The sequence below is a fragment of the Ascaphus truei genome, chromosome 14 (genome assembly GCF_040206685.1).
Source record: "Ascaphus truei isolate aAscTru1 chromosome 14, aAscTru1.hap1, whole genome shotgun sequence".
Lineage (NCBI taxonomy): Eukaryota > Metazoa > Chordata > Amphibia > Anura > Ascaphidae > Ascaphus > Ascaphus truei.
Genome location: NC_134496.1, coordinates 2,549,318 through 2,576,242, shown reverse-complemented (window position 1 = coordinate 2,576,242; position 26,925 = coordinate 2,549,318). Strand labels below are relative to the sequence as shown.

Here is a 26,925-nt window from a genome sequence, read left to right as displayed (position 1 = left end):
TTTCAATGTTTCTTACCAGCGACCTCTCTGGGGGAAAATCTATGTCATGTGGTGAAGTATAGATTTTCTTTTATGTTTATCATTTTATTTTAAGAAGCTGTTCTGCCTTATATTGTAATAACTGTATGTTTATTTTGTAATACCTTTTCTGTAATCTAAGCACTGTATTTTTATATATACAGGCAGTCCTCGGTTATCCGACACAATGCGTTACTCAAAATGGCGTTGTAAAGTGAAACATTGTAAAGCGAAACACGTTTTCCCATAGGAACAATGTTTAAATGAAAGGTTCCGTTCCTGAAGGCATTTTTAACACTAAAATACACCAAATATTTTATGCAGGCAATAAGATATGCAGCACACACATAAATTATATAGTGTATTGTAACAGGGGACTTATCACTGTTCACAAAGGTGCCTCTAATCCAGCAGTGTGGTGGTTAACTGCTGGTAGCAAATTAACTAGCACCACCTGCCTGATTACAGGTAGTAGAAAAGCCGGCATTTGAGACAGGAAGTAACTCCTCCCTAGTTCTGACTGAGAGCTGACCTTTGGAGAGACAGAGCAGAGGTTCTTGAGTCCCAGGAGAGACTGACCAAACGAAACCCAGATCTCTGGAGCTGAGCGGTCTTGAGCTGTCATGGAACAGGAATACCCCTGTCTGCACTTCTGTCTCACCCCCCCCCCTTGTCCTTGCAGCCCTGCTTGTCAGCCTGCTTAGTGGCAGCTGTATGTGTTTGGTTCTGCACACAAACACATTGCCAGTTCCCCTCTTCCCAGCAGTATGCTGCATTAAGATGCAACATTTCTGTTACATGTTGCAGCTTCCCCAGACACTCCTGTGCGTTGTCATGGCAGCCCCAGCTTTCCCCTCAAATGGGCTGGTCTGCTTCTCCCCCTCTGTTCTGCCCACAGATGGTTTGTCCCCAGACCATTTTATTACCCAGTATGTATCACCACCTTCTATCCACCATTTTCCCTGGACTTGTGAGTACCCTGCTGTAATCCCCATAATGGTGATGAAGAAGTATCTTTTCACCTCCTTTGAATACTGAGCACACACAGAGACACCTACACCTCTACCCAAGAGACTGTACCTTATCCTGTTTTCCCTCAATAAAACTAAGAAAAGAAACAGATCTTGTCGTGCTTAGGAAAGAGGGCGAGTTGGCACTATCTGAGCTAAGTCATAACCACGTGACCCTCTGGCTTCCAGAATAGTGAAAAGATATCTGTGCCTTACAGACACTTACAGGAGCAACCACTCCAGACTCCATGACTATATAGGGCAGCCTCTACTGCAGTACAAGCAAGCAGCTTACACAGCAAATACAGAGCAGCCTCTGCAACTGCACACAGCCTGCAGCTTTCACAGACAACCAGTAGCTCAAACTGCACAGCAGCCTTGCAACAAACAGTGCTTCTCTTACAATACCTAACTGCCTTTTTCTCTGTCTGAGTCCACCCGCTGCTCAGCCCCACAGTGAGGAGCCACCTTCCGACCTACCCCTGCGCACGTATCCACGGCCAGCACCATCAAGGGCCACGCCACCGGACACCCGCCAGGACACGGGTCAGAGCCAACGGACACCTGTAAGTACAGCTACCCCAACGCTGCACGCTGCAGGACACCGCTCGGCATCATCTGAGACAGACGCCCATCGCTAACAAGGTAAAAGACCGCACGCCACACGCACTGGCAAAAGGCCTACACACACCTACAGCATGGCAGAACTCAGAGCCTCACCAGACATCACGCAGGAAAGCGATCTCTCAGACACAGAGACCGCTGCGCATCTGCAACAGGCGCAGGTGCAAGGCCTAAACGGACAGTCACACTGACACAAAAGGACCGCGAAAAATATGAGACTAACATTGAAGCGCACCGCGCCAAATTAGAGTTGGCCTGGGAAACAACCGCACTTGGGGTACGCAATGTTGCCGCCGCCGGCAATTCTGTACAACAGCTCGAGCAGGCAATAACTCAATTAAACATAGACCATTTATACTACCAAGAGATGTCAGAGGCGTACGTCACTTACCTGGCCAGGGCTAATACCGGCGAAAGCCTGCGTGAAAGGGACTTACAGCATAACCTTGACTTGACACGTGACAGCCGCGTGCGAACCTCTATCACGGAAGCCGAAAGTAAGAGGAAAGACCTTTTACTGGAAACCGCATCGCAGCGCTCAAGCACATCCAGACACTCATCAAGGTCAGCAAGATCAGCACAATCTAACGCGTCCGGCGCAAGCGCGAGCACTACCAAGGCGCGAGCCACAGCAGAGGCCGCGCGTGCCAGGGCCGAATATGGTCGGAGAGAGGCAGCCGTAAGGGCAGAAAAGGCACGCATAGAAGAGGAGGAGCAGAATGCTGCCAATGCCGCCGCCAATGCCGCCGCCGCTGCTACCGCCGATGCTGCCGCTGCGCGTAAAAAGGCCGAATTGGACGCGTATCTAGAAGCCCTAAGCAAAGAGGAGGACGCCGCGGCCGCCATAGCCCAAGTCGAAGTCTTAGAAGCAGCTGCGAGACAGGACGGCGGGGAGCTACCGTACAGACGGATAGCCTCAGAAGACCCAGCCCAACGCACCGAAGACTACGTAAGGAGCCTCTTCAGTGTAAACACCAGCGCACCATCTCAACACGGAGGGAGTGACACCACAGACACAGAAGACTCGCTAAGACCACGAGGAGAAGACGCTGCTCCATCAATGGCACATGGTGCCTGGGATAGCCACAGCCACAATAGGGATCCACACGCCAGCGCGCACACGGATGCACCACAACAGGCTCGCAATCCAGGTACACCCACGCAGGAGAAAACAGCCCCTCACACTAGCCAGCAACCATCACGCGTCCACGCCAAGGAAGAGGCGACCGCACAGACCCTCCCAGCAACTACCTCAGAACGGGACAAATGCGCCGATGTCTCAGGTCTGACAGACATAGCCAAGTACATGATCCGGCGCGACCTGGTACAAGCAGGGCTCATCTGCTTCGACGACCGCCCTGAGAATTACCGGACGTGGAAGTTCACGTTCAAAGATGCAATCGACAGCTTGGACTTCTCAGCAAGGGAAGAGCTCAACCTGTTAGTCAAGTTCCTGGGGAACGTATCCAGGGAGCAAGCGCAGAGACTTCGGGCGGCAAACGCGCACCAACCCCAAGTAGGTCTTGACCTAGTTTGGGAAAGGCTAGAAGAGTCCTATGGCAGCCCCGAAGCAGTCGAGGATTCACTCTTCAAAAGAATCGAGAGCTTCCCCAGGATCACAACTAAAGACTACTCGAAGTTACGAGAGCTCGGGGACCTGCTGCAAGAAATGGAGTTCGTGAGGAAAGACCATTCCTTAATAGGTCTCAACGCCCTAGACTCAGCTCGTGGAGTGAGACCCATCCTGGAGAAGCTACCCTACAACCTCCAAGAAAAATGGATCTCACAAGGCTCCAAATACAAAAGGGAGAAGCAAGTCGCCTTCCCCCCATTCCCATTCTTCGTGAGCTTCATCCGCGAAGCGGCAAGGACAAGGAACGATCCCAGTTTCATCTTAGGTGCGCAAACCACATACAGTGCGAGCAGCCTGAAGAACGAGAGACCAGCGACGAGATATGGTAACCCCCAAACACCCATCTCGGCCCGCAGGACGGACGTGCCTCCCATGACCCAAACTACTCCCGATCAGTCGGTCACCGGAGACAAGGAACCAAGGGACCCAAACAGGGAATGTCCCATACACAAGAAGCCACACCCACTCAACAAGTGCTTTGGGTTCAGGATGAAGTCCCTAGAGGAACGCAAGAGGTTACTTGGAGAATTCGGGGTTTGCTTCAAGTGCTGCGGTTCCACGACTCACCTAGCCAGGGACTGTAAGGAAGAGAGCAAATGCACAGTGTGCGAAAGTGACAAGCACGTGACAGCGTTACATCCAGAGGCGATGACACTCCACCAACTCAAGAACCCATCCTCCGTAGCGGAGCATGGCGGGGAGGAAGAAGAAGGAGAGTCAACATCCGTCACATCTCAGCGCACTGAGGTTTGCGGAAAAGAAGGTGACAAAATGTCCTGCTCCAAAATATGCCTTGTCGCAGTGCACCCCCAGGGACAACCTGAGAAGGCTATTCGGATGTACGCAATCCTTGACGACCAGAGCAACCGATCACTGGTCAGGTCAGAGTTCTTCGACATGTTTAACATACAAGATGGTGCTTCTCCTTACACTCTCAGAACGTGCGCAGGGCAAATGGAGACCACAGGGAGAAGAGTGAATGGCTACACCATATGCTCAATAGACGGCAAAGTGAACATGCCGCTTCCCACACTCATCGAGTGCAACCACATGGCCACAAACAGGGACGAGATACCCACACCAGACGTGGCACTCCATTACCCCCACCTCAAAGGAATAGCCAACCACATCTGGCCGGTGGAACAAGGCGCCAAGATCCTGCTGCTGCTCGGTAGGGACATCATGAGGGTACACAAAGTCCTTAAACAGCATAACGGACCCCACAACGCACCATACGCCCAAAGACTTGACCTAGGATGGGTGATAGTGAGCAACGTGTGCACCAACAAAGAGCACGGGCAAGACTACGTTGATGCCCGCAGGACGGTGGTGACAGAATGTAGACACACCTCTCTCTGAACCATGTCTTGGCCATCTCCAAGTGACCGAAGGGCCAAGTGAAGAGGAAAGACAAGATCATACTCCTGAGACCAACAAAGACATCCTCACGTCAATGGGATGCGACAATGGCTTAGGATGCTTAGCAGTCCAGACAGCTAAGGATGAGGAGTCGACTCCACCGAAGGAAGAAAGTAACCTCCCAAAGGTGATCGACAAAGGGATCGTCCAAAAGGCAATGAACAATCAGACAATACTCCCACGAGCAAGGGCACAACTAAGACGTACAGTTGTTCCTCTCCACAGAGTATCAAGCAACAGAGCAACCAACTGCCACGGCTAACATAGCCGCAAAAGATTGCGTTCCACAGATGAAGCCACAGTGTCAAAAGGACTGTCCTCTCACACATCCAAAAAGAGACAGCCACAGAGACATTTCATAAAGGGTTTTACTAGGGCAAAGGAGACTGTTCTTCGTTACGTCCGGGGAGACAATAACCTCCCGATGGCAGTCAACAAAGAAACACAAAAGCGTTTAACCAAGCCGCGCGGAGATGTTCTCGTGCAAGAGAAATGTACAGATGAACTACGGTGCACAGCGTTCCAGACAACAAGGGACGATGACAAGCAAACACCATCAAGGGAAGATAGAGGATTCCCGAAGTTAACAGTCAAGGAGCTCTCTAAAGACGGACTAAGCAGTTGGGTGACTCCGCTACCAGTCCGTTCACCAAAAAGACGCCTCCTGAACAATAGAGGACCTGTCATCTCTAGGTTCACTTCGCTCCGCCGCAACCCACAAAGGGAGCCGGAGATCAAAAGCAACTTTGTGGCCTTCACCCAAAAGATATTCCTTACAGGCCACGCAAAGCCAGCACTTCTAATGAAGAAAGGTGCAGAATGCCGGTACCTCCAATCACCTGGGGCCTACCACCCTCAGGAACCCGATCAAATCCGGGTAGTGTTCAACCCTAGCGCTCAACTCCAGGGAGTCTCCCTGAACGACGCCCCCCTCACTGGACCAGACTTGACGATCAGTCTTCCAGGGACATTAATCCGCTTCCGCAAGGAACCTAAAGCCATCTCCTCCCGCCAAACGCCAGGTGATGGGATGACAAACTACCATGACTGGCACATCCACGAGGTGATGCACTCTGTAGAGAAACCTACAGAGTCAAAGGGACTGTTATCTTACAAGACTAAAAGGAAACAGTGCCAGAGACTTTTTACAAAAAGACTTTGTGGCGCAACCAGCAAACCTGGAGCGGTTCATCCACCCAACATACTTTGCTAAAAGACTTTGCCAAGGGATTTCAACACCAGTGGTGCCGGCCGGTATCACCTCGTTATGTGGACATGGACCTTGCATTATTATGTTGTTATGTTGTATGCATTGCACATATGTTCCACATAGCCTACCATATTGTGGTATCTACAGATACCAGACGGGGAGTGTCATGGAACAGGAATACCCCTGTCTGCACTTCTGTCTCACCCCCCCCCCCCCCTTGTCCTTGCAGCCCTGCTTGTCAGCCTGCTTAGTGGCAGCTGTATGTGTTTGGTTCTGCACACAAACACAGTGCCAGTTCCCCTCTTCCCAGCAGTATGCTGCATTAAGATGCAACATTTCTGTTACATGTTGCAGCTTCCCCAGACACTCCTGTGAGTTGTCATGGCAGCCCCAGCTTTCCCCTCAAATGGGCTGGTCTGCTTCTCCCCCTCTGTTCTGCCCACAGATGGTTTGTCCCCAGACCATTTTATTACCCAGTATGTATCACCACCTTCTTTCCACCATTTTCCCTGGACTTGTGAGTACCCTGCTGTAATCCCCATAATGGTGATGAAGAAGTATCTTTTCACCTCCTTTGACTACTGAGCACACACAGAGACACCTACACCTCTACACAAGAGACTGTACCTTATCCTGTTTTCCCTCAATAAAACTAAGAAAAGAAACAGATCTTGTCGTGCTTAGGAAAGAGGGCGAGTTGGCACTATCTGAGCTAACTCATAACCACGTGACCCTCTGGCTTCCAGAATATGAGCTCTGCACAGCAGAGCTGAATTCAAGACACAGGGAAAACTACTGCACCTGAAGCTGAACCAGGAAGTGAGATTTTCCCTCCAAGAAACAGATAAGACTTTTATTCTTAAGAGACTGCTTATATCTGCTTATTTCATGTTATATGTTTTGGGGCTGCGAGAACTGCTTGACTAAGGGAGATGTGAATTATTGCATAGTGTTTCACTAGAAATACTCCCAAGTGAATAGAAGCTTTGTTCCCCCCCCCCCCCCCCCCCTGTGTTTGGATGAATTTCCTGATGAAAAGGAAAAGGCACAATAAAGCCTTATTATAATTTCACATTATAAACGACTCCAAGTGTGTACCTCTGTGAACGTCCGTCTACATGTATATACTGTATTATATATATAATATAACATAATAAATAATATATTATATAGTATAATATAATATTATATAGTATAATATTATATATAAGCTCTTACGACGCTTTGCAACGTTGTTTATGTGAATGTGTGTATATATATACACACACATACACAATGTTGCAAAGCGTCGTAAGAGCGTTGGATAAGCCATTTTGGCGTTGTAAAAATAAATATAGGTATGCATTGCATAGCGTTGGATAAGCCATTCGTTGTAAAGCGAAGCGTTGTAAAACGAGGACTGCCTGTATTAAAACATTTAATAACTAATGCTTTGGGCTCTGAACGAACTAATGCGCGCTCTGGAGAGAATAACTTAGGAATTCGGGTACATGTTACTACAACTGATTTTGTGTTAAAGTGCATAGTTTTTTCCTATAATAAACAGGGACCTGAGGCCCATGCGGATATTTTAGTCTAAGATCTTTTATCATATCTGCATAACCTCAGGTGGTGGCAGTGGATAGGTATGATGTGCAATTGAGTAGGGGTTAATACTAACTCGCTGGTTCCTTTAAGAGGAGAAAGGGGGGTTGCTAGAGTAGCCGTGTGTATTAACCCTGGTTGCATATCTAAAGTCACATGCTCACTTGTGTGCTGTACGCGGCGGTGGTATATTGGGGCGGCTTGAGGAGAGATACAACTCATTTGAGGGACCCCTGAGTGGGGCAGCTTGCGGGCTGTGTATAGATCCTTGATCCTGTAAGAGAGGATATTGTCCATTTGACGGACCCTTGCGGGGGTGAAGAGTGGGTGCGCTTGCGAGCGTCAGTATTAACCCTTGTCCCGTATGCAGGTCGCGTGCTAGCAGGGGGTCGTACGTGACACCCCTTGTGTCCAGTATTTTTGGAGAAGCCACCTGGCAACCGTAATTATCAACTCCTGGGACAACCCCTTCCCCTGTTCCCGACAAATGTATTTTTTTTAATGTACCAGTGTTTTTATTCCCTTTTGGGAAAACTAAAATTACCACCAAGTCAGCCTCAGCCCCCACGAGCTAATAGGAGGCCGCGTTGTCACCGGGGACTCGCATTGCGTTTTTCCTTTCTTGCTCCTTCATCAGGCTTTCCATTCAAAATGCCATCGCGGGCCCCAGGTTGGCCACCACTGGTCTAAATAAGTGAGAAAATCGATGCATAGAAATCTATCAACCAATACAAACCAGCATAACCTTATAGTATTCCAAATAACCACTCCATATATACAGAATATACATCACTTCCGGTATACAGACTTAAGCTAATCAGTATTCTGAAACGCTTAGTTTAGTTGCGTCACTTCCGGTGGGTGGATGATGCCTTACCGCGTCATTTCCGGTAGGCAGTCATTGGGTATAAGAAGGGGCACCGAGTCGACACTCTGCACTCTCTGACGAAGCGCCAATCATGGTGTGAGACGCGTAAGAGCTTTTCCTGTCTGCACCATGATGTCCTAATAAAGAAGTTTTTTATCCTACTGGCTGTTATCCTGAAGTATCACCTTACCTTTCGGAGGTCAACATTCTACAGAATATATATATATATATATATATATATATATATATATATATATATATATACAAATACAACTGTATGCTCATATATATATATATATATATATGCAAATACAACTGTATGCTCATATATATATATATATATATATATATATATGTGGTCGACAAATCACCAAAAAATCTACTCGCTGAACAAAAAAATCTACTCGCCACCTACCACACATGTGCTGCTTGGGCCAATAGGAGCCACGATGTTAAATCCACTTGCCCGGGGCGTGCAAATGTATAGGCTTGTCGAACACTGTATAGATATATATATATATATATATATATATATATATATATATATATATATATATATATATATATATATGCAAATACAACTGTATTCTCATCTGCATGTCTTAGGCAGGTCTGCAACCCCGCCTTTCCCCATCATCACCCAGCATACAGCACTTCCACTGCAGCAAGGGATTCTGGGAAATGACATGCAAATGAGCACACAGTGCCACCTTTTGTCTCAAGCTCACATTACATTAACAACCCTTAAGCAAATGCATGCTGCTTTAAACACAGCTTTTAAGCATAGGCTGGTTACATACAATAATATTTCCATTTGCTATATATATATATATATAGCAAATGGAAATATTACTGTATGTTCATTTGCATGTCTTAGACAGGTCTGCAACCCTGTCTTTCACCATTATCGCCCAGCACACAGTATATATATATATTTCTTGCACATGTGGTACTAATGCAGTAGAAATGTACACATGCGGCCATTTTTATTAAATTATTGCATAAAACGCCTTCTGGAATTGGTAAGATTATTTCTAATCCATTCACTTGAACTGGACTGTAAGGTGTTTTATGGAATAACACTGCCAATGAAATACTGGCCATTGTATCATAACACATTGATTTCAAGTGATATATCCTGCACATGATTCATTCAACATATATTGCGGACTCTCGTCCATGCAGAAGCTTAAAAATCTACACCTCTCTCTTCGTTCTTCCCTCCCCCTAAAATCCCTTCCTTGTCTTTTGGTAGCTGGAGAACTGTACGCAGCCAGCTGTGATCACCAAAGACTTCTGTATGGTTTTCTACTCTCGGGATGCCAAGCTGCCAGCGTGTCGCTCCATCCGCAACCTGTTTGGAACTGGCAGTCTGCGAGCCTCCGAGGGGTGAGTATATCTCTACACACACACCTCTATACACCTCTATGCACCGCTATACACACACCTCTATACACACACACACACACACATACACACACCCACGCCTCTATACAACTCTGTACACACACACACACACACACACCTGTATACAAACACAAACATATCTGTACACACACACACAAACATCTGTAACACGCACCTGTAAACACGCACCTGTACACACACACTCACACATCTGTACACACACACATCTGTATACACATCTTCTTTCTACAGATGTGAGTACAGTGACAGTAAATGACACTTTAGCAGTCAATAGACTACAGTAATAATGTGGCCATATTTATTAAGTGGTGTTACTCCATATAGACACATTCCATGCTGGAAGGTACTTTGCAGCCCAAGTGTAATGCAATTCATGTGGATGGGCCGTAAACGGACATATTTACTGAGCTGCACTGGGAGGTGGCGTATGAAGTAGCACTGCTTAGTGAATATGGCCCACAGTGATCACAATAGATTTAAAGCAGCAATCCCCCCATTCCATTTGTTTTCATATATTTTTTCTGAATTGGATCTGGGGGGATCTATCAGAGTTGAACTGCGCTATTATCAGCTCCAGGGATCACCCCTTCCCCTGTTCCCAACAAATGTACCTTTTAGTGTACCAGTATGTTGATTCCCTTTCGGGAAACTAAAATGACCACCAAGTTAGCCTCACTCCCCCGAGCCAATAGGAGGCCGCGTTGTCACCGGGGGAATCACATTGCAGCTTCCTAGTGCGGGGGCGCTCCACTCCCGTCCTCTAGGATCCCCAACAGGTCAGGTTTTCAGGATATATCCCAGTTTCAGAACAGGTGGCTCAATCAGGAGCTCAGTCGTAGACTAAGAGGCCCATGCTATAAGCCTTCATAAAAAAATTGCCGGGCCATTTAAATGGCCAGTTTTGTGAGTATTACTATCGCGGTATCAGAAAGCCTCGATTACCTGTGATAGCAAAATTCCCAAAGCAGGCGAGTAGCCGGCGACGTGATGATCGTCTCCCGGAAAAGGTCTTACCTGGCGATTTGTTTCAGCTGCAGACAGAGCTGCACAGAGAGAGCCGCCTCTCCCTGCACAAATCTCGCCCGAAACTAATGCTTTTTAATATACATTTTATTACTAGTGTAGATGAGCAGGGGGTCTCCGGAGCAGAACCGCGTTGATTTCAGGTCCGGGGACCCCCTGCTTCCCGAGATACAGGCCCCGGTATGGCCATCTTGATATTTTTCTCCTTGGGAACATGGGGTCCCTGGAGCTGGTAATAGCATTGTTCATCTCTGGGGGACCCTCCAGCTCCAAATAGTAGGTTTGTTTAGGTGGGTGGAGGTTAATGAAACTATTATAATTATGTCATATGTCTCCAGCAGTACTATGAAACTATACTCTGTCTGTCTCTTTAGCACGGAAGGGATGGACTTTCTGCAGGTCTAGCATGAGAGGGGTTAAAAGAATGACATTTGATATGTCTTTGCAGGAGGAAAGAGTTCAGTAGAGTGATGCTTTGGAAGCTTTCTATCAGATCTGCAAATCTCTTTAGCAAAGGAAGTATTACTGGGTATGTCTGGTCGGAAGAACATGGTTAACTGAACAATGTGACTTTTTCAGTATAAACTGGGGGTGTTCAAATGAGAGAATATGGTACCTTTTCCCCTCATGGTTTACAATCCATTCAGAGGCCCATATGTATCAAGGCAAAACTGGTCCAATTCAGGGGTAAAGAAAACTGCATTATAAGCAGGACTGGCTAGGTAAATTGCGGTGTCCGGGGGCAAACTGCGAGTGCGGCGCCCCTTACTCTCCCCGGAACCCGTGGGGTGACGGTAGCGCTGGAGGGAGCCTGACCCGGAATTTGGGCCCGGCTTCCATGATCGCCGCCCTGGTGGGCTCCCTCTATCACCGCTCCCGCTCTACGTGTGGGGTCCCACGGGGGAGAGGGCGCTGGCCTCTGCAAGCACTGGGCCTGGTGCAGTCGCACCGCCATCAAGCCAGCTATCAAAGACAAAAATCCTATTTCAATTAAAAATCACTTGATACATATGGTGCAATGATTTTGCCCCATTATTGCACCACTTTGGCCTTGATACATATGCCCTGGAATCGTTAATTAAATAAAGTGCAGAAGCTATTTCAGTAATTAGCTGTGCTGATTAGTCCAAAATGTCTCTCTTCCGCAGTAACCGTGTGACGGGAGTTTATGAGCTCAGTCTCTGCCGCGTTGCCGAAGCCAGCAGCCCTGGTGAGTGCTCCCCTGCTGCAGAAGCATAGCATCCCTGCACAATTATACTATGCCTGTCTCTATCTCCACATCCCATGCAGGATTCATGCGCCCCTGCTAACCCAGTGCTCACACACACTCACATGTGGTACCTCATTTAAAGGTAACGGCAACACTATTAGCTGTACCTTGATGAAAGATTACTTTTCAGACGTGGTGAATTGAGATTAATTTTCATGACAATCACTGGTGTGTCAGGATGAAGCCAATATAGGGCCATGTCTGCAAAGCGCTGTTCAATGTTGACGTTACCAGTAACCGGCGTTATTTCACCGAGGTTAACGTGTATCCTCGTAGCGAATTATATGCACAAACAGCTGTTATACATCTCATTAAAATAGGCTTAATGAATCGCGGTGTTGTAGCGCAATGTTGTGTTAGCTTCCAATAACATGACGCCAAGTATGTCTTACTCCGGGGGGCTCAACTCCAGTCCTCAATCCCCCCCAACAGGACAGGATTTCTTGATATCCCAGCTTCAGCACAGGTGGCTCAATCAGAGGCTCTGTCTTCAACTGACCCTCTGATTGAGCCACCTGTGCTGAAGCAGGGACTGATTGGGCCACCTGAGCTAAAGCTGGGATATCCTGAAAACCTGACCTGTTGGGGGGGATTGAGGACTGGAGTTGAACCCCCTGTCTTACTCCCATCCAGACCATGAAAAGGGCTGTGTCAGTGGTGTAAAAGCTGTAAAAATGTTACAACAAAGATTCAGTTATCAAATGAGTTTATTTCAGGTGCACACAGCGGAGACAGCTTCAAAACAAAAAGCTCTCTCCCAGATAACACGGTATGCCATATATTTATACCCTAAAACCTAAAGCTCCACCCCTTTATGGGGGGGGCTTGCACGTCACTAAATATTACCTCATTTTGTAATACATAACAATACTAAGAATAGAGAGCGTTGATAGCGCACTGCCAGGGAATCCTGTGAAAATCATTCAGGAAAAGGAAACAGCCCGGCCACTCCAAGAATGAAAAAATAATTTTGGATTTATTGCATGCTGAAAATTACACACAAAGAACGGACAGGTAAACGCACCTACGCGTTTCGTACTTAATGTACTTTATCAAGACCTTGAATTATTTTTTCATTTTTGGAGTGGCCTGGCTGTTTCCTTTTCCTGAATGATTTTCACAGACACATTGCCAGACACGTCAATTTTTGCCAAAATGGCAACACTGATTCTATTAGTTTCATAGGCATTGATAAATATTCACCCGGTATTCGGAAGGGGGACTGGGACATGGACCTCCTCAAAAAAGAGGCAAGATGGATTTACACCTTGGGTACCATGTCCCCTAGGGGTCTTAATGAAGGGTTCATGTACTCTCCCTTTATTTGAAGGAGCATAAAATGATCTTCATTACCCCCTACACAACCCCTTCAGGGAACTCGCTTTCTCGCCTCTCATGTGCCCTCCTGTCTTGGATATGGGTCTGGTCTTAGGATCTATGTCCCAATACGAGTTAAAATCTTTAATAACAAAATGATGCTATGAACACATGATTACATTCATACATAGTACTATTAGCACTTACCCACACCCTCACATAGGACCTATCCAGTCCTCAGTAAATATCTGTGCCTAGCCAGCATTACTGTATGCTGTAATAAGGCTTGAGCACTTTCTCCCTAGGTACTGTTGTGTAAACACTGTGGTTACTACCCCCCGGCTTATTCACTGACTGTGCAGTCAGTGGATCGTGACGTCACATCTAGGGGGCGGTACTTAGTGCTCGGGCAAGAAATTTACATAAATGCAGGGCTATTTAGCCGCACACCTTTCTGGTGTGTCCCTCCCCCCTTGTACTGCCTTGAGGAAGCGGCTACGCGAAACGCGCGTCGGCAGATGGGTGCACGCGCAGGACTCACTTGCATACCTATTAGTCAGCTGACGGCAGTGTTCGCCAGCAACTGCAGCGCGCATATTTTCAACAGGAGCCTCCCTGTGATCGGATGATCTGAAGGGAGCCCAAACTTACCAGACACGCTCTATCCTGCTGTCACACGGTAGCAGTAAGATGTTTGTTATTTTCACAGCATTACCATGTATTCACATCTCCTATCTCTCACTTAGTACTGATCCTTTAGAGATCAACTCTGACAACAGAGTTGGTGTTGGATCAGTACTGTTTACCATTACACTGATATTCATACTACATTGGTTATTATCACCATTACACAACCTTTTACCTACCTGAGAGACGCTGAACAGATTGTATACTTACCTTGTCTGAGTCAGCCTTACCGATGTATTAAGTATGTGAGCCCAGTATGTTATGCCCACAGTGTGGATAGGGACTTATTGTCATGTTCCCTTATACTCAATTTCACCTTACCCAGGGTTATACATATAACCAGTGAAACTGAGCTGATAATTTATAGTCCCTATATTTTATTTATCTACAGCATTTCTAGCCCATATGAGAGTCACACTACCAGTGGCCAGGATCCTGTCTATTTAGCCAGTCACTCTACCTCATTGTTGTTTGGCAGACCTGGCTAGGGTCCCCTCTATCATGCTAGTGTGCTGTATACTTGTTTATTAGGGTCTATACATACTGGCACATACCGCTACAGTAGCGATTATTAGGGTGTCTTGGTTCATTTGGACAGTGGTCTACCATACCCACTTGTTCAAACTGCAGCACACATTATTAGTGGATATTTGCAGTTATCTTCCACTTGATCCAGAACACCTAATTTAGTGTTCATACTCTTAGGATCTAAGCGTTTAATTATAGTTTTACCACCCATTTTTTAAATTTGTTATAATAAAGTGTATGTTTTAAAGTGTTCACCATATCACCTTTCAGGTGTTGAGTAGCCTTACTAGGTTCCTTTTTCTTTGGTTTGGGTTAATAATTGGTTAGCATAAGAACTTTTGGGGAAAAGTATCTAACTTAAGTGTTATACTCCAAATGCACCATATTATTAGGTTAGCATAGGAGAACACTTCCTATAGTAGGGGAATACATTGTATAGCTATGTTATTGCAGTGGATATTGTTGTATGAACGTCACCAACTGTATATGACAACACGCCACAATGAATCAACTTGTAGATATATAAAATTCTTATAAAGCTCTACCAATGAATTAACTGGTAGCATAGAGTATCAGCATGGACTGAGTCACATAGTAGCTAGAGATAATAAACAACATCACATGACGCCGGAGAAAAGGTAAGGGGGGGCGCGAGCAGGGGAGGAGAGCAGGCAGGGGGGCGCAGATAAAGTTTGTGAACCCCTGTTCTAGATGACAAATACCCCGAATGTCTGGGGATTTGGGACTTTTGCTTGAAGTACCGTGGCCCAGACTGTCTCTCAACTAAACTTTTGAATTGGTGACTCCATTCTTGTTCCTCCCTTCTGTGAGGGGTGTGTGAGGGGTGTGTGCTGGTCACTAAACAACGTAACAATAGCGTAGAGATACGCCTGGTTAATTATGAGTGTAATTCCAAATTGATTTAATGCTACAACAACTAACATCTTGATTTCTCGCTCATGATACACCACTTCTGAGTTCCTTGTGCACGCCACACGCTGCTTTCTATGCCCAATTTGAAGTTCTGTTCCCTCCTTCCACACCCTCCATTCCTGCCCTTCGTCATTCTCTGACCCTCCTCCTCTACCCCATACAAATAAATTAATACGTTGAGTTAAAGAAAACACAGAAAATATCCATACAAATATAAGTATTTCTTCATATATTTTTTTTTATCTTACAATGTTTCCTTAGTAACTAAACGACTTGGAGACTTTCTTTTAATTATCTTTACCTGTCTTTTATGTTAAGACTGTTTGTGTCTATTGTCTATCTCCGGTGTGTCTTGTTTCTTGTAAAGTAATTATAGTGCCATCATTAGTGAAACAGATTAGAATGCCGCCGCACAGCAAGTGTATTTTTTTTTTAATTTCATAGCACCAGAGGAAAATAAAAAATGCATTTGTTTCTCAAAGGAACAAAAAATACTGAAAATGTCACTTTTAAAGAGGCTGTGAGCTGAAGGAGCACTGGGAGTTGGTCCTCTGGTGTTGTATTATATTTGTAGCAGGCTATACCTGTGAGCGCACACGCCCTTTGGTACTTTCATTCTGATCTTTTCAACGTCCCCCACACATTCCACCTCAGGGATGCAGCGAAGACGCAGGCGCGTGCTGGACACCTCAGTGGCATATGTGCGGGGGGAGGAGAACCTGGCAGGATGGAGGCCGCGGAGTGACAGCCTGATCCTTGACCACCAATGGGAGCTGGAGAAACTCAGCCTGCTCCAGGAGGTATCAGCCCACTGGTGACCCAGCCCCTACACAGCCTTGGTGTGGTACTAGAGTCTCAAATTGCCATGCTGCAGATGTAGAGCATCAGTTTGTTCCCCCAGATAACACAGAATATCACAGAGATTCCATAGCATTCAATAGCAGTGCTGAGATTATCATAATAGAGAACTACTACACCTGGTGTAGCTGGCCGTTCCATGAATAGTTATGCAAAATGCAGAGTATACAGGACGATACGAGAAAGGACCAGTCAGCACAGGGCACAACTACCCCAACAAGCTTACACTTTGGCCCATTAATACTACGCTGCGCTATTCCATAAAACACATTCACAGCCCTTTGAAGTGAATGGACCACAAGATGTCTTCCGTTGCCAGGTGGCGTCCTTTGGAAGTTATTTGCTTGCTCAATTTCCTCCTAGTCTTCTGGCTTCTGAAATAGGGCAACCATATGAACCTGTGATCTTGCTGGCGTCACTTTATCTTCCTGTGCCTTAGCTATAAGAAATGAGATGTAGATATATATATATATTTATTTCTCTACTTCAAAACAAAAAAACATTCATATTATTGATAGGGGCAGCAGACCCAGCCGAAAGAATAGTAAGGTACCCCATCTTCTGCAGTGCCTGTAATCTATTAGTAATTTTCTTCTGCTTAGTAAACATGGGTCCTTGTGTCTGCACAGGTGGAGAGGACCAGACATTACCTGCTGCTCCGGGAGAAGCTGGAGGCCACACTCAGGGGAGGAACAGACCCTCTCACTCCCTCGCCCAGTGAGGAGATACTGCCCCTCATCCCTATGTGTCACCTGGCCCAGATCACAGAGGAGGGGTCACCACATGCAGCTGACAGGCCTCTAGACACTGCCAGTGAGAGGCACAAGGAACTGGCAGCCAAGGTAGACATCTTTTCTCTCTCTGCTTCAAGTTGACACTGAGAGGCTTATTCTGCAGTATATCATCTAAAGCAGCCGATCGGGCGGTTTTCGGATAAAATTCCCCATTGACTCCAATGCTCTGGCAGATACAGAATAAGCCTTTTCAATGTGCTATTAAGACATATTTTCTAAGCTCAAGAAGAGTTTGGCTAAACTCTTCTACATCTTGAGGAAGGGTTCATCGCATATTAAATAGGGGCCTTAAAGAGACATTTAGAGTACACATTTTTCAGTGTGAGTGCAGCCGTTGTATTTGGTTTCTCCCTGTTCATGTTAGCGAGCGATTTAGGGAAGTTATGGGATGATTTACTTGAATCCTTATGATAAGGGTATAAAACTTTAAAAATCAGTGAGTAGGGAAAAAGCCACAAAGGTAAAAACAGACACGTTATTGTACATGTAATGTGAAGACATTTTATATAAAAAAAAAAAATAATGAAGCTAGACCAGAATGGACCTCACTGAACCATGGAATGTGCGGTCAGCAGCTTCACACATAACCTGCTTGGTCTCTCTAGATATCCTATCTATCTGTCTATCTCTCTTACTCACCAAAGTGCAATAAATAGCATAGTATTATCTCTGCTGAATATTCAAATCGATAAAGGGCCATATTTACTAAGAAATGCTTATACATAAGACATCTCACCATGCTGGAAGATAAATTATAGCTGTACTGACAGGGATTGCTTATCCTGTCCACTGCACCAAATATCCTGACAGGAAATACTTATTAAAATAGCACTGATAAAAATGCTTGTTCGGATTGTCGATATCACCTACGAGTACGCACATGGACACGCTCACACCAATTGTTAGTAAAATATTGTTTATTGAAATACTTAGCTGTGGACAATATTAGCAGTCAGGATACCACACGCACGGTTTCCCCAGGGGAACCCCGACACCTGTTGAGGTGCCTGGCAGTTAGTTACTTCTCCTGCGTTTGCGTATTCCCGGACACAAGCAGCTTCACTGTTAGGCCTCGGCCAGGGTTCCTGCTTGCTGGTGGAGGCGCGCTGAGGCGCGCTTCCGCTCAGCACTGAGCCCCTACAGCCGCAATGAGAGCGGCTTTAGTAGGGGCTCGCCTACGCTTCCGCGCGCTTGCGGAAGCGTAGGTCTTAGGGAAATGTTAAATTTCCCCTCTTGCCAGCGCGCAGGGCCGGTCACGTGAGCGGTTCGCCCAATGAGGGCGAACCAGCTCTGTGACGTCACTGGCCCGCCCGCCGACACGCCCCCGGACGGCGCGTTGTCTAAGGCCAGGGAAAGCACCCGCTTTTCCTGAGCCTCAGCGCGCCTCTGCGAGCAAGCAGGAACCCTGGCCGAGGCCTTAGCCTTGTCCTGGGATGAGATTCTGACCCCCACTCCTCCCAAGACGAAGCTTATATCTCGGGGGATAGGGGGAGGGGGGAGTCAGCAACACAGTCACGAAAACATTACATTTTTGAGTGCCAGCCCCGAGACTCAGACAGTCACTGTAAAAGAGGAAGCATCTTCCGAGCTGAAGCAGAAAGAGGATCTAAGCTGTTTGACATACGAAACAAGCTATTTAACATTACAGCACAGTAAGCATATTTACGAAGAGACACAAATTAACCCATTACATGCCTAGAACTAGACCATCAGAAACAAGACAAACTTTCTTTCTCCCTACAATAGCCTATTCACTTGAATGGGTCTTAAAGGGTTATATTTACTAAGCACTGCTGGAAGATATCTTTTGGAGTAGCACTGCTTAGTAACTATGACCTTTAAGTGCTAATTTGGTTTGGCAAATACAAGGTATTTTATCTGTCTCTGTCTGTGTATCATGCTCCTTAGATGTCACTGTCTTTTCTCAGCTGTCTCTCTGGTCTCTATTCAATAGTGCGACACACAGTTAACAATTCAATTGAATGAAAGCTGATGCATAGATTCTCCGCTTTTCTCTGCATTACTTTGCTTCTCATCACAGCTGAATCCAGTGGTTTCCAACTTTTTTTGGTTAAGAACCCCCAACCCTCTCTAATAGTGTGTCTGAGGTCAGAAACATTGTAAGGAACCCCAACCCTCTCTAATAGTGTCTGAGATCAGATGCATTGTAAGGAACCCCAACTCTCTCTAATAGTGTCTGAGATCAGATGCATTGTAAGGAACCCCAACTCTCTCTAATAGCGCATCTGAGACCAGATGCATTGTAAGGAACCCCAACCCTCTCTAATAGCGTGTCTGAGACCAGATGCATTATAAGGAACCCCAACTCTCTCTAATAGCGCATCTGAGACCAGATGCATTATAAGGAACCCCAACTCTCTCTAATAGCGCATCTGAGACCAGATGCATTGTAAGGAACCCCAACCCTCTCTAATAGCGCGTCCGAGATCAGATGCATTGTAAAGAACCCCAATCCTCTCTAATAGTGTGTTTGAGATTAAATGCATCTTAAAATTGCAGGGAACCCTTTTGGGAAGCCCAGGGAACCCAAGGGTTCCTAGGAATCCTGGTTGAAAAACACTGGTTTAATCATTAGCTGTGACTGCCTCCATGTCCAGGCTCAATTCTTTTCACACTATTCCATTAAGTATAAGAAAAAGAACGGGGAAATGTTGTCTTGTTAAAGCTGTGTGTGTCTGTGTGTGTCTGTGTGTGTCTGTGTGTGTCTGTGTGTGTCTGTGTGTGTGTGTTTGGCTTTTACTCAGTCTTTGTCTCTGATCGTCTCTCTCCATCTCTGTATTTTACAGTGTCTTCGTCTTCTCACCCACACCTTCAACAGAGAGTACAGCTACAGTCACGTGTGTGGGAGCGCCAGCGAGAGCAAGGTGAGCCACCCATAATGCTCTCACAGGGAGACCTGAAGGGATCTTCTCTCCTACACTCCATAGAGCAAGAGTCATAATCATAAGGGATCTCTATAGCGTGTAGTCCAGGACACAAACTTCTTGAGCTGCGCCCCCTGCCCGGCAGCTGCTCGCACCCCCTCACCCCCCCAAGGACACGGCGGGTCATGTGACGCACATTGCCATGAAGACCCGGCAGAGAGCAGATAAGGGAGTTACAGAGGCCTCACACCTCCCCCGGCATTTCATTTAAATGCTGTGGGGAAGAGCGCAGGGCCTCTGTAACCGCCCGTGCCCCCCCTAGAAATTCTCGCGCACCCCCCAGTTTGGGCACCGCTGTTGTAGTCTACCCCACCCATTGCAGTGGTAACATGGTCCCATCATACTACTGGCCCTATACTCTATGCAGGGAAGCAGCCTGTGTGAAACAGAAGGAATCTCTGCCCCATTTAGTCTTTCTGCCATATAATAGGGTGATATACTAACATATCTGCCAGCGATAGTGGGTCATACAGTGTTCTATTTCATTGCAGTTGTCAGAGATGTCAGTCACGCTTCTACGGGATCCCTCACTGCCTGGCCTCGGGGTCTCCTCTCTCACCCCATCCAGCACCTGCCCCTCCCTGGTAGAAGGACGATACTGCAGCCCTGACTCTAGGTACGTCGGGGCCGGTAATAAATGTGCATGTTTGTCTCTGGGACTTTACGGGGGCCATGTATCAGGCAAAAGTGGTGCAATTGTGGGAGAAACAAAATTGCACCAGATGTACAGTATCAAAGAAAAACTCCTATTCATCTCAATGTGCAGTGTTTTTGCCAAACAATTACCATCTCATTTTGGTGCCTGGGCACAGGGAGATAGTGACTTGCCCAAGGTCACAAGTATAGATGAAACTGGTACTCAAACCGGGGTCACCCACTTCAAAGCCGTGACATTATTACAGAGCTACTCCTTCAGCTCCCTATTCTTTATGAATGCCTCATGCCTCTTGGACTCACTTCCATCTCCCCTTTTATTAGGTTCAGACTGGTTTCTTGTTGTTTTACATTTCAATCTCTGTCACGCTCCTTCTCTTCCTATCCCTCTCTTATCAGTGATATTATCGGTTTCTTTGCCTCTTCCTTCTTCCTCTCTCTCTCTATTTTCCTCTCCAGAGGTGGCAGAGCCTATCATCTCTTGTTTCTGCCTTCTCTTTATCTGTGTATTTCTCCCTTATTCATATCCGTCTCTCCCGGACGTCTCTTTCTTTGCTTTGCCTCTTCAGCTCTGACTCTCACACCTCTGCTATTTGTACTCACTCCATCTTCAACTCATCACAAACATGTCCTTCTCTTCCTGAATCTTCTTCCCCTCTCTCCTTCCTTCTTGCTCCCGCTCTTCCTTCCTCTCTCTCTTTCTTGCTCTCTCTCTTCCTTCCTCTCTCTCTTTCTTGCTCTCTCTCTTTCTTGCTCTCTCTCTTGCTCTCCCTTCCTTTCCGTTTGTGTCTATTAAAGCAGTCTGCGCTGATTACCATATTTGTCATTTTCAGAGAGCTCTATACTTGCACTTTTTGAAGCTGGAGATATAAGCATTTTAAATATTATGTGTAACCTCAGAAGCTAGAGATTAAAGAGGCAATCCAAGCAGTTCAAACATATATATTTTTCTTTTAATATATACAGCCTTTGATTACCTTTATTGAAAATGAATTACCTTAGCTGCCGATCGATTTTGTTTTCCTGTGATCGATCAGCAAAGATTCTGCTTCCCAGGGTTTACTAAATGGCCGCCTTTCAGTTTCAAATTGATCCTTCAGTCAGTGTAACTCAGGGGTGCGCAAACTTTTTTGTCTGCGCCCCTGCCTGTTTTCCCTCCATGCTCGCACCCCCCACCCCCCTCCTTACCTTTTCTCCGGCGTCATCTGACGTCACGGTGTCATGGTTGCCATTTGACCCGCGGCGTCACTTGACGCCATTTTGCCCAGGCAACACACAGCCAGAATCCACCGGAGACGAGGTAAGGGACTTACAGAAGCCCTGCGTTTAATTTAAATGGTGTGGGGAAGAAACCCTGCTTTAGAAATCAAAGGATGCTCAGTGTATTCAAACTCATTAAAAGTGGCATTAAGAGTTGAATTATAAAATAAAAAAATGGTAGTAAGTATTATCTACAGATGCAGCGGCCGTTACCCAATTATTTCTCTAAATGGATTTTGAGATTTGCCTAAGATTCTTTCAAAATTTGACAGACTTATTGATAAATATTTTAATATATGGTTTGTTGGAATTGTATTGTATTTTACTATTGGTCAGTCAATACATTCATTCCTAAACCTGTATATTACACATATCACATTATAATTTAAGGTTTCATTTAATTATGACCTGCATTGTCCGCTAGGGGCAGGACTTAATATTATACTATAGTCACAATCCTACACCCCTCACCTATGTTTTATTAGTAATGACACTCTAATAGGGGATTTGATTTAGTTCATTCACGTATCACTAATATTATTAACCACATATGCCATCACCCAGCACAACAATGCATGCTCCCAGCATATCAAATTATCACCTAGAAGGTAGTCACAGAGGTTTTTAGGAGATGCACCTATTAATGATATAAGCACATTATATATATAGCATTTAATTATTTGAATATTATGTAACCTTAGATTGAGAATAAAAATAACCCTGTATTGATAATCTCGCAATCATCTCAGCATTTTTGAGACATGACACCAGTAAACAGGACAGGTTTTAGCATAATAATCAGACAACATACATATGTGCTGTTAAAATATTTATTACCATCTGAACCAGGAGTCAACTAATACTTACCTTAGCTAATGTTCCACACTAACAACCTTCCCCTTCAGTCGCACATTGCTTGCCCGTTCACACATTTGAATGCACTATGCCGGTTAGCATTTAATTTAATTTATCTAATATTATATAACTTTAGAATGTTAGTAATAACAACCCGACATATGGAATCGTGCAACCATCCCAGTATGCATGGGACCCGATATCAACAAACAGGACAGGTTTTAGCATAACAATCAGACAACACACATATTTGTTTGGATAAATTTATTTCCATCTGAATCAGGAGTTAGCCAATACATACCCTTACACAATGCTCCATACTAACAACCCTCCCCTTTAGTCCCACTTAGCTTGCCTTCACATACAATTGTATGGACAATGTCGATTAGTCCTAAAAAGCAAAACAATGAGTTATGGACACATGTTAGTATCCACGCCCTAGGACATGCGTGTAGCTAATTGGTTAAGGCTCCACCTATCATAGGCAGTGAGCCCAACCAGATACTCCTCTGTGAGTATAAAACATTCACCGACGGGGACATGTTCTTATCCCTCCTCCCCTGAAGAAACGTGGTGAACACGTGAAACGTTGCGTCGGGAACGTAGGGCGTCACTTTCGTGACGTCACTCCAAGTGGCGACATCCTATCGGGTTCGGCTACGAGCAGGCTTGTATACTGTGGCAGTGTTGGTTACTGATTTGTACAGTACCAACATACATCTCTATTTGTGAGGGATTCCTCCATGTAATTTTGGTTGTGTCTCTAGGATAGTGGCTTATGGTTGGTCCTATAGGCTATTGTGGTCACATTACTGTACATGCGGTGATACTGGGGTACTCCCTACATATGCAAGAAGCAACTGGTTATCATTGTAGCAGTCTATAATATCGCTGTTAGCTGCAAAGATAAGAAATACCTCATTTTGCATTTAACTCATAGCTGCAACTCAAACACCTGTATGATATAATGGAGTGATAATCTAGCTTCAATCCAACAATTGATTTTGCAACAGCATTGCATTGAAGTACTCTCTGATAGAGGTATAACATGAGAGATCTTGACCTGTTATTCTGATATGTACTCTGCCACTTAGGTTTATGTGAATAACCACTTATGCAATAGCATATTTTCAGATCACACGCCACAACATTACACTAGCCTAATTTGATAGGCGTTGTATATATTATCAATACCTATATGCACGTAGCCATACTACATTAGTAGATGATTATTGGATGTCACATGAGAATATAGAGGCATACAATTACTATTGCTCTATATAAGGACTACTTACTCATTAGCCACACGGCACGGGGATTTTAACAATGTATATGTGTTTTTAACATTTTCTATGTAGAATTAATAACATTTTATTATTTTTGATTTCCGCGGTGATACTGGGCAACTTACCAGTTTTTTGTAGTAATGACTACAGGGCGATTTTCAGTCCACTTTAGACTTTCCAGGATTGAGTGCTCAATAGAGGGGGAACCTTTCTGATCACCTTTGATCAAAACTGTTAATACTATAACCATATCCTCCAGAGCACCTCTCACTTTACACAATTCTCTTGTTATACATGGTGATGCGGTCCCACTAATCTATGCTTTGTCCAGACTAATTGCCCATCAGATTAACACAGCGGGGGTCCATGCTGTGTTAATCCTACCAGGGTCTACCTGTCTGTAAAAGATGTGCAGTAAGAGAGAGGCTGAATCAGTCACTCTAACTGCGCACCTCTCACAGGAGATCGCAGGGTTTTATTTAATTTGAAAGATTACAGTAATGTAGCAGGGGGCCTCCAGAGCTGAACCGCATTGATTTCAGGTCCAGGGACCCTCTACTTCCCGAGATACAGGCCCGTTATGGGGTGCCGGTATCACCGCAATATTAAAGGCCTCTGGTCACGTGATGCAGAGGATTTTAACATGGAGGAGATACCGGCACCCCTTTACCGGGGCCTGTAACTCGGGAAGTAGGGGGTTGCGAGGCTGAAATCAACTTTGTTCAGCTCAGGAGACCCCCTGCTCACGCACACTATGAATAAAAATAAAATGTAAGCAGCTTCATTACCTTAGCAGCTACCCGCTAAGGCAATGAAGTGGTTAAGGTAGACTACCAGGTTGATTGGGGGCAGAGGGGGTGAGTGAAGGGGGTAATAGCCCCAGGATGGTTGGTTAGGCCCCTCGGGTGGGCATTGGGAGGGGTTAACCCCTTCATTACCTTAGCGGTAGTAACCGCTATGGTAACAAAAGGGTTAACGCCTCCCACTATACACCGAGGCCTGACTACCCACCCTGTGGCAACTACCCCCTTCACTCAATCCCTCTACCCACAATAAACATTAAAATACCTACTACCTACTTTACCAATACAAAACCCACCCCCTGTAACCCCAACAACCCCCTTAACACATGCAGTACAGTAATGGGCAAAATTACTATTATCCAGATATGGATAATAGTGCATTTGCCCATTTAAAATAAAACATAAATCAGCAGCATAAAGTAAATTAAACTGGCACTTACCCCTGCCAGGATGAAGGCTATCGTCATCCTCATGACTGTCCTTGTCCTCCGTGGGCATCAACAGCAACAGCACAATAAAAAAAATTTGACTGGCATGGTGGCACTCCCATGCCCAGTGGGCATGGCATGCCACTATGCCAGGGAACATGTATCCTGCCAATCTTCAAAACAAGCCACTAATAAAAAACACATTCAATTTTAATCTTAGAAATTCCACCACAAAAATTGACTGGCATGGTGGCACTCCCATGCCTACTATGCCTACTGGGCATGGGCGTGCCACCATGCCAGTCATTTTTTTGTGTGGCATTTTTAAGATTAAAATTGAATGTGTTTTTTATTAGTGGCTTGTTTTGAAGACTCTTCTTCCTGTTAAGGGGAGTGCTGGTGGTTCACGTAGTGTAATATGTGAAAGAAGATAACAGAATATGGTGTAGTCAGTAACATAATGAACCCTTTCTAATACAAGTAATAGGTCTCACTCACAAATGGAGCTGAAAAGAATAGCGAATCAGAGGTACTTCTCTCTCTGATAGGAGCCCTTTAAGCTGTCTTCGCATACAAATCTCTGGACACGACTGGATAAGCCTTTAGTGAGCCCTGGATAAGCCCTCTGAAGTGGATGTTCTCAGATGTATACTCACCTGAGAAATAAAACAAAGAAAGCCCACAATAGTGCAACACTGTTAAAATGAATAGTATATTAAATAGATGTAGAAAAATTCACACTCACATTTGAGCAAATAGTACAATCATGGGAGAGAATAATGCAGGGAGATGTCGCTAGCTGCCCGGTTCGTGCGTCTTCACATCCACGTCCGTCACTTCTGGGGACGTCTTGCTTCAGGGCGGAAGCGCCTCTACGGTCTCTACGGTCGCGTTAGCTTGCCAGTACTCACTACTGACGTGATCTCTGATGCCTCCCAGGAACAGCTAATCGATTCTACGCGTTCCGCTGTATCTTCTTCAGGAATCGATTCCCGGAATGGAAATCAATGTGGTTTATCTCCGGAGACCACCAGCTACATTACTGTAATGTTTCAAATGAAATAAACCCCCTGCTATCGCCTCTTAGAGGCGCGCAGGTAGAGTGACTGATTCAGCCTATCTCTCACTGCGGGTCTTTTACATACCGGTAACCCCGGTAGGACTAACACAGCAGGGACTCCTGCTATGTTAATCCAATGGGCCATTATGTCTGCAGCAGACTATCTCGGACCACCACGTGGCATAGTGCAGGATTTACCCAGGTAAATGATCGAATAATGGCCGCTGCGTCTGTAATACTACAGAACTGATTTATTTAAAATAACACACATGTAGGATATTGCTTGGATAGCTCCGTTAAGAAAAGCATGATTTTTAGCACTAGAAAACATGTTGTTTTTTTCAAAAGGTCAGGGCATGCTTTTTTTTTCTTTCTTTTTTTAATATTTCTTTATTATCTGCGAGCATGGTTACAACATATAATAAAATGA

The 26,925-nt window shown here is 45.5% G+C and overlaps 1 protein-coding gene across 13 annotated transcripts in view; it reads left to right on the top strand.

Moving 5' to 3' along the window:
* The window catches only part of KIF1A (kinesin family member 1A), a 376,457-nt gene that overhangs the window by 332,306 nt on the left and 17,226 nt on the right, over positions 1–26,925 (top strand). For 7 of the 13 annotated variants that reach the window (XM_075569525.1, XM_075569526.1, XM_075569527.1 and 4 more), the window contains 7 exons: positions 9,622–9,755; positions 11,266–11,346; positions 11,966–12,027; positions 16,207–16,352; positions 17,040–17,252; positions 20,012–20,089; positions 20,641–20,765. In XM_075569525.1, the coding sequence (XP_075425640.1) occupies positions 9,622–9,755; positions 11,266–11,346; positions 11,966–12,027; positions 16,207–16,352; positions 17,040–17,252; positions 20,012–20,089; positions 20,641–20,765 (839 nt within the window). The remainder of the gene's footprint in view (positions 1–9,621; positions 9,756–11,265; positions 11,347–11,965; positions 12,028–16,206; positions 16,353–17,039; positions 17,253–20,011; positions 20,090–20,640; positions 20,766–26,925) is intronic. The other 6 variants (XM_075569528.1, XM_075569530.1, XM_075569529.1 and 3 more) reach the window with 1 other exon arrangement.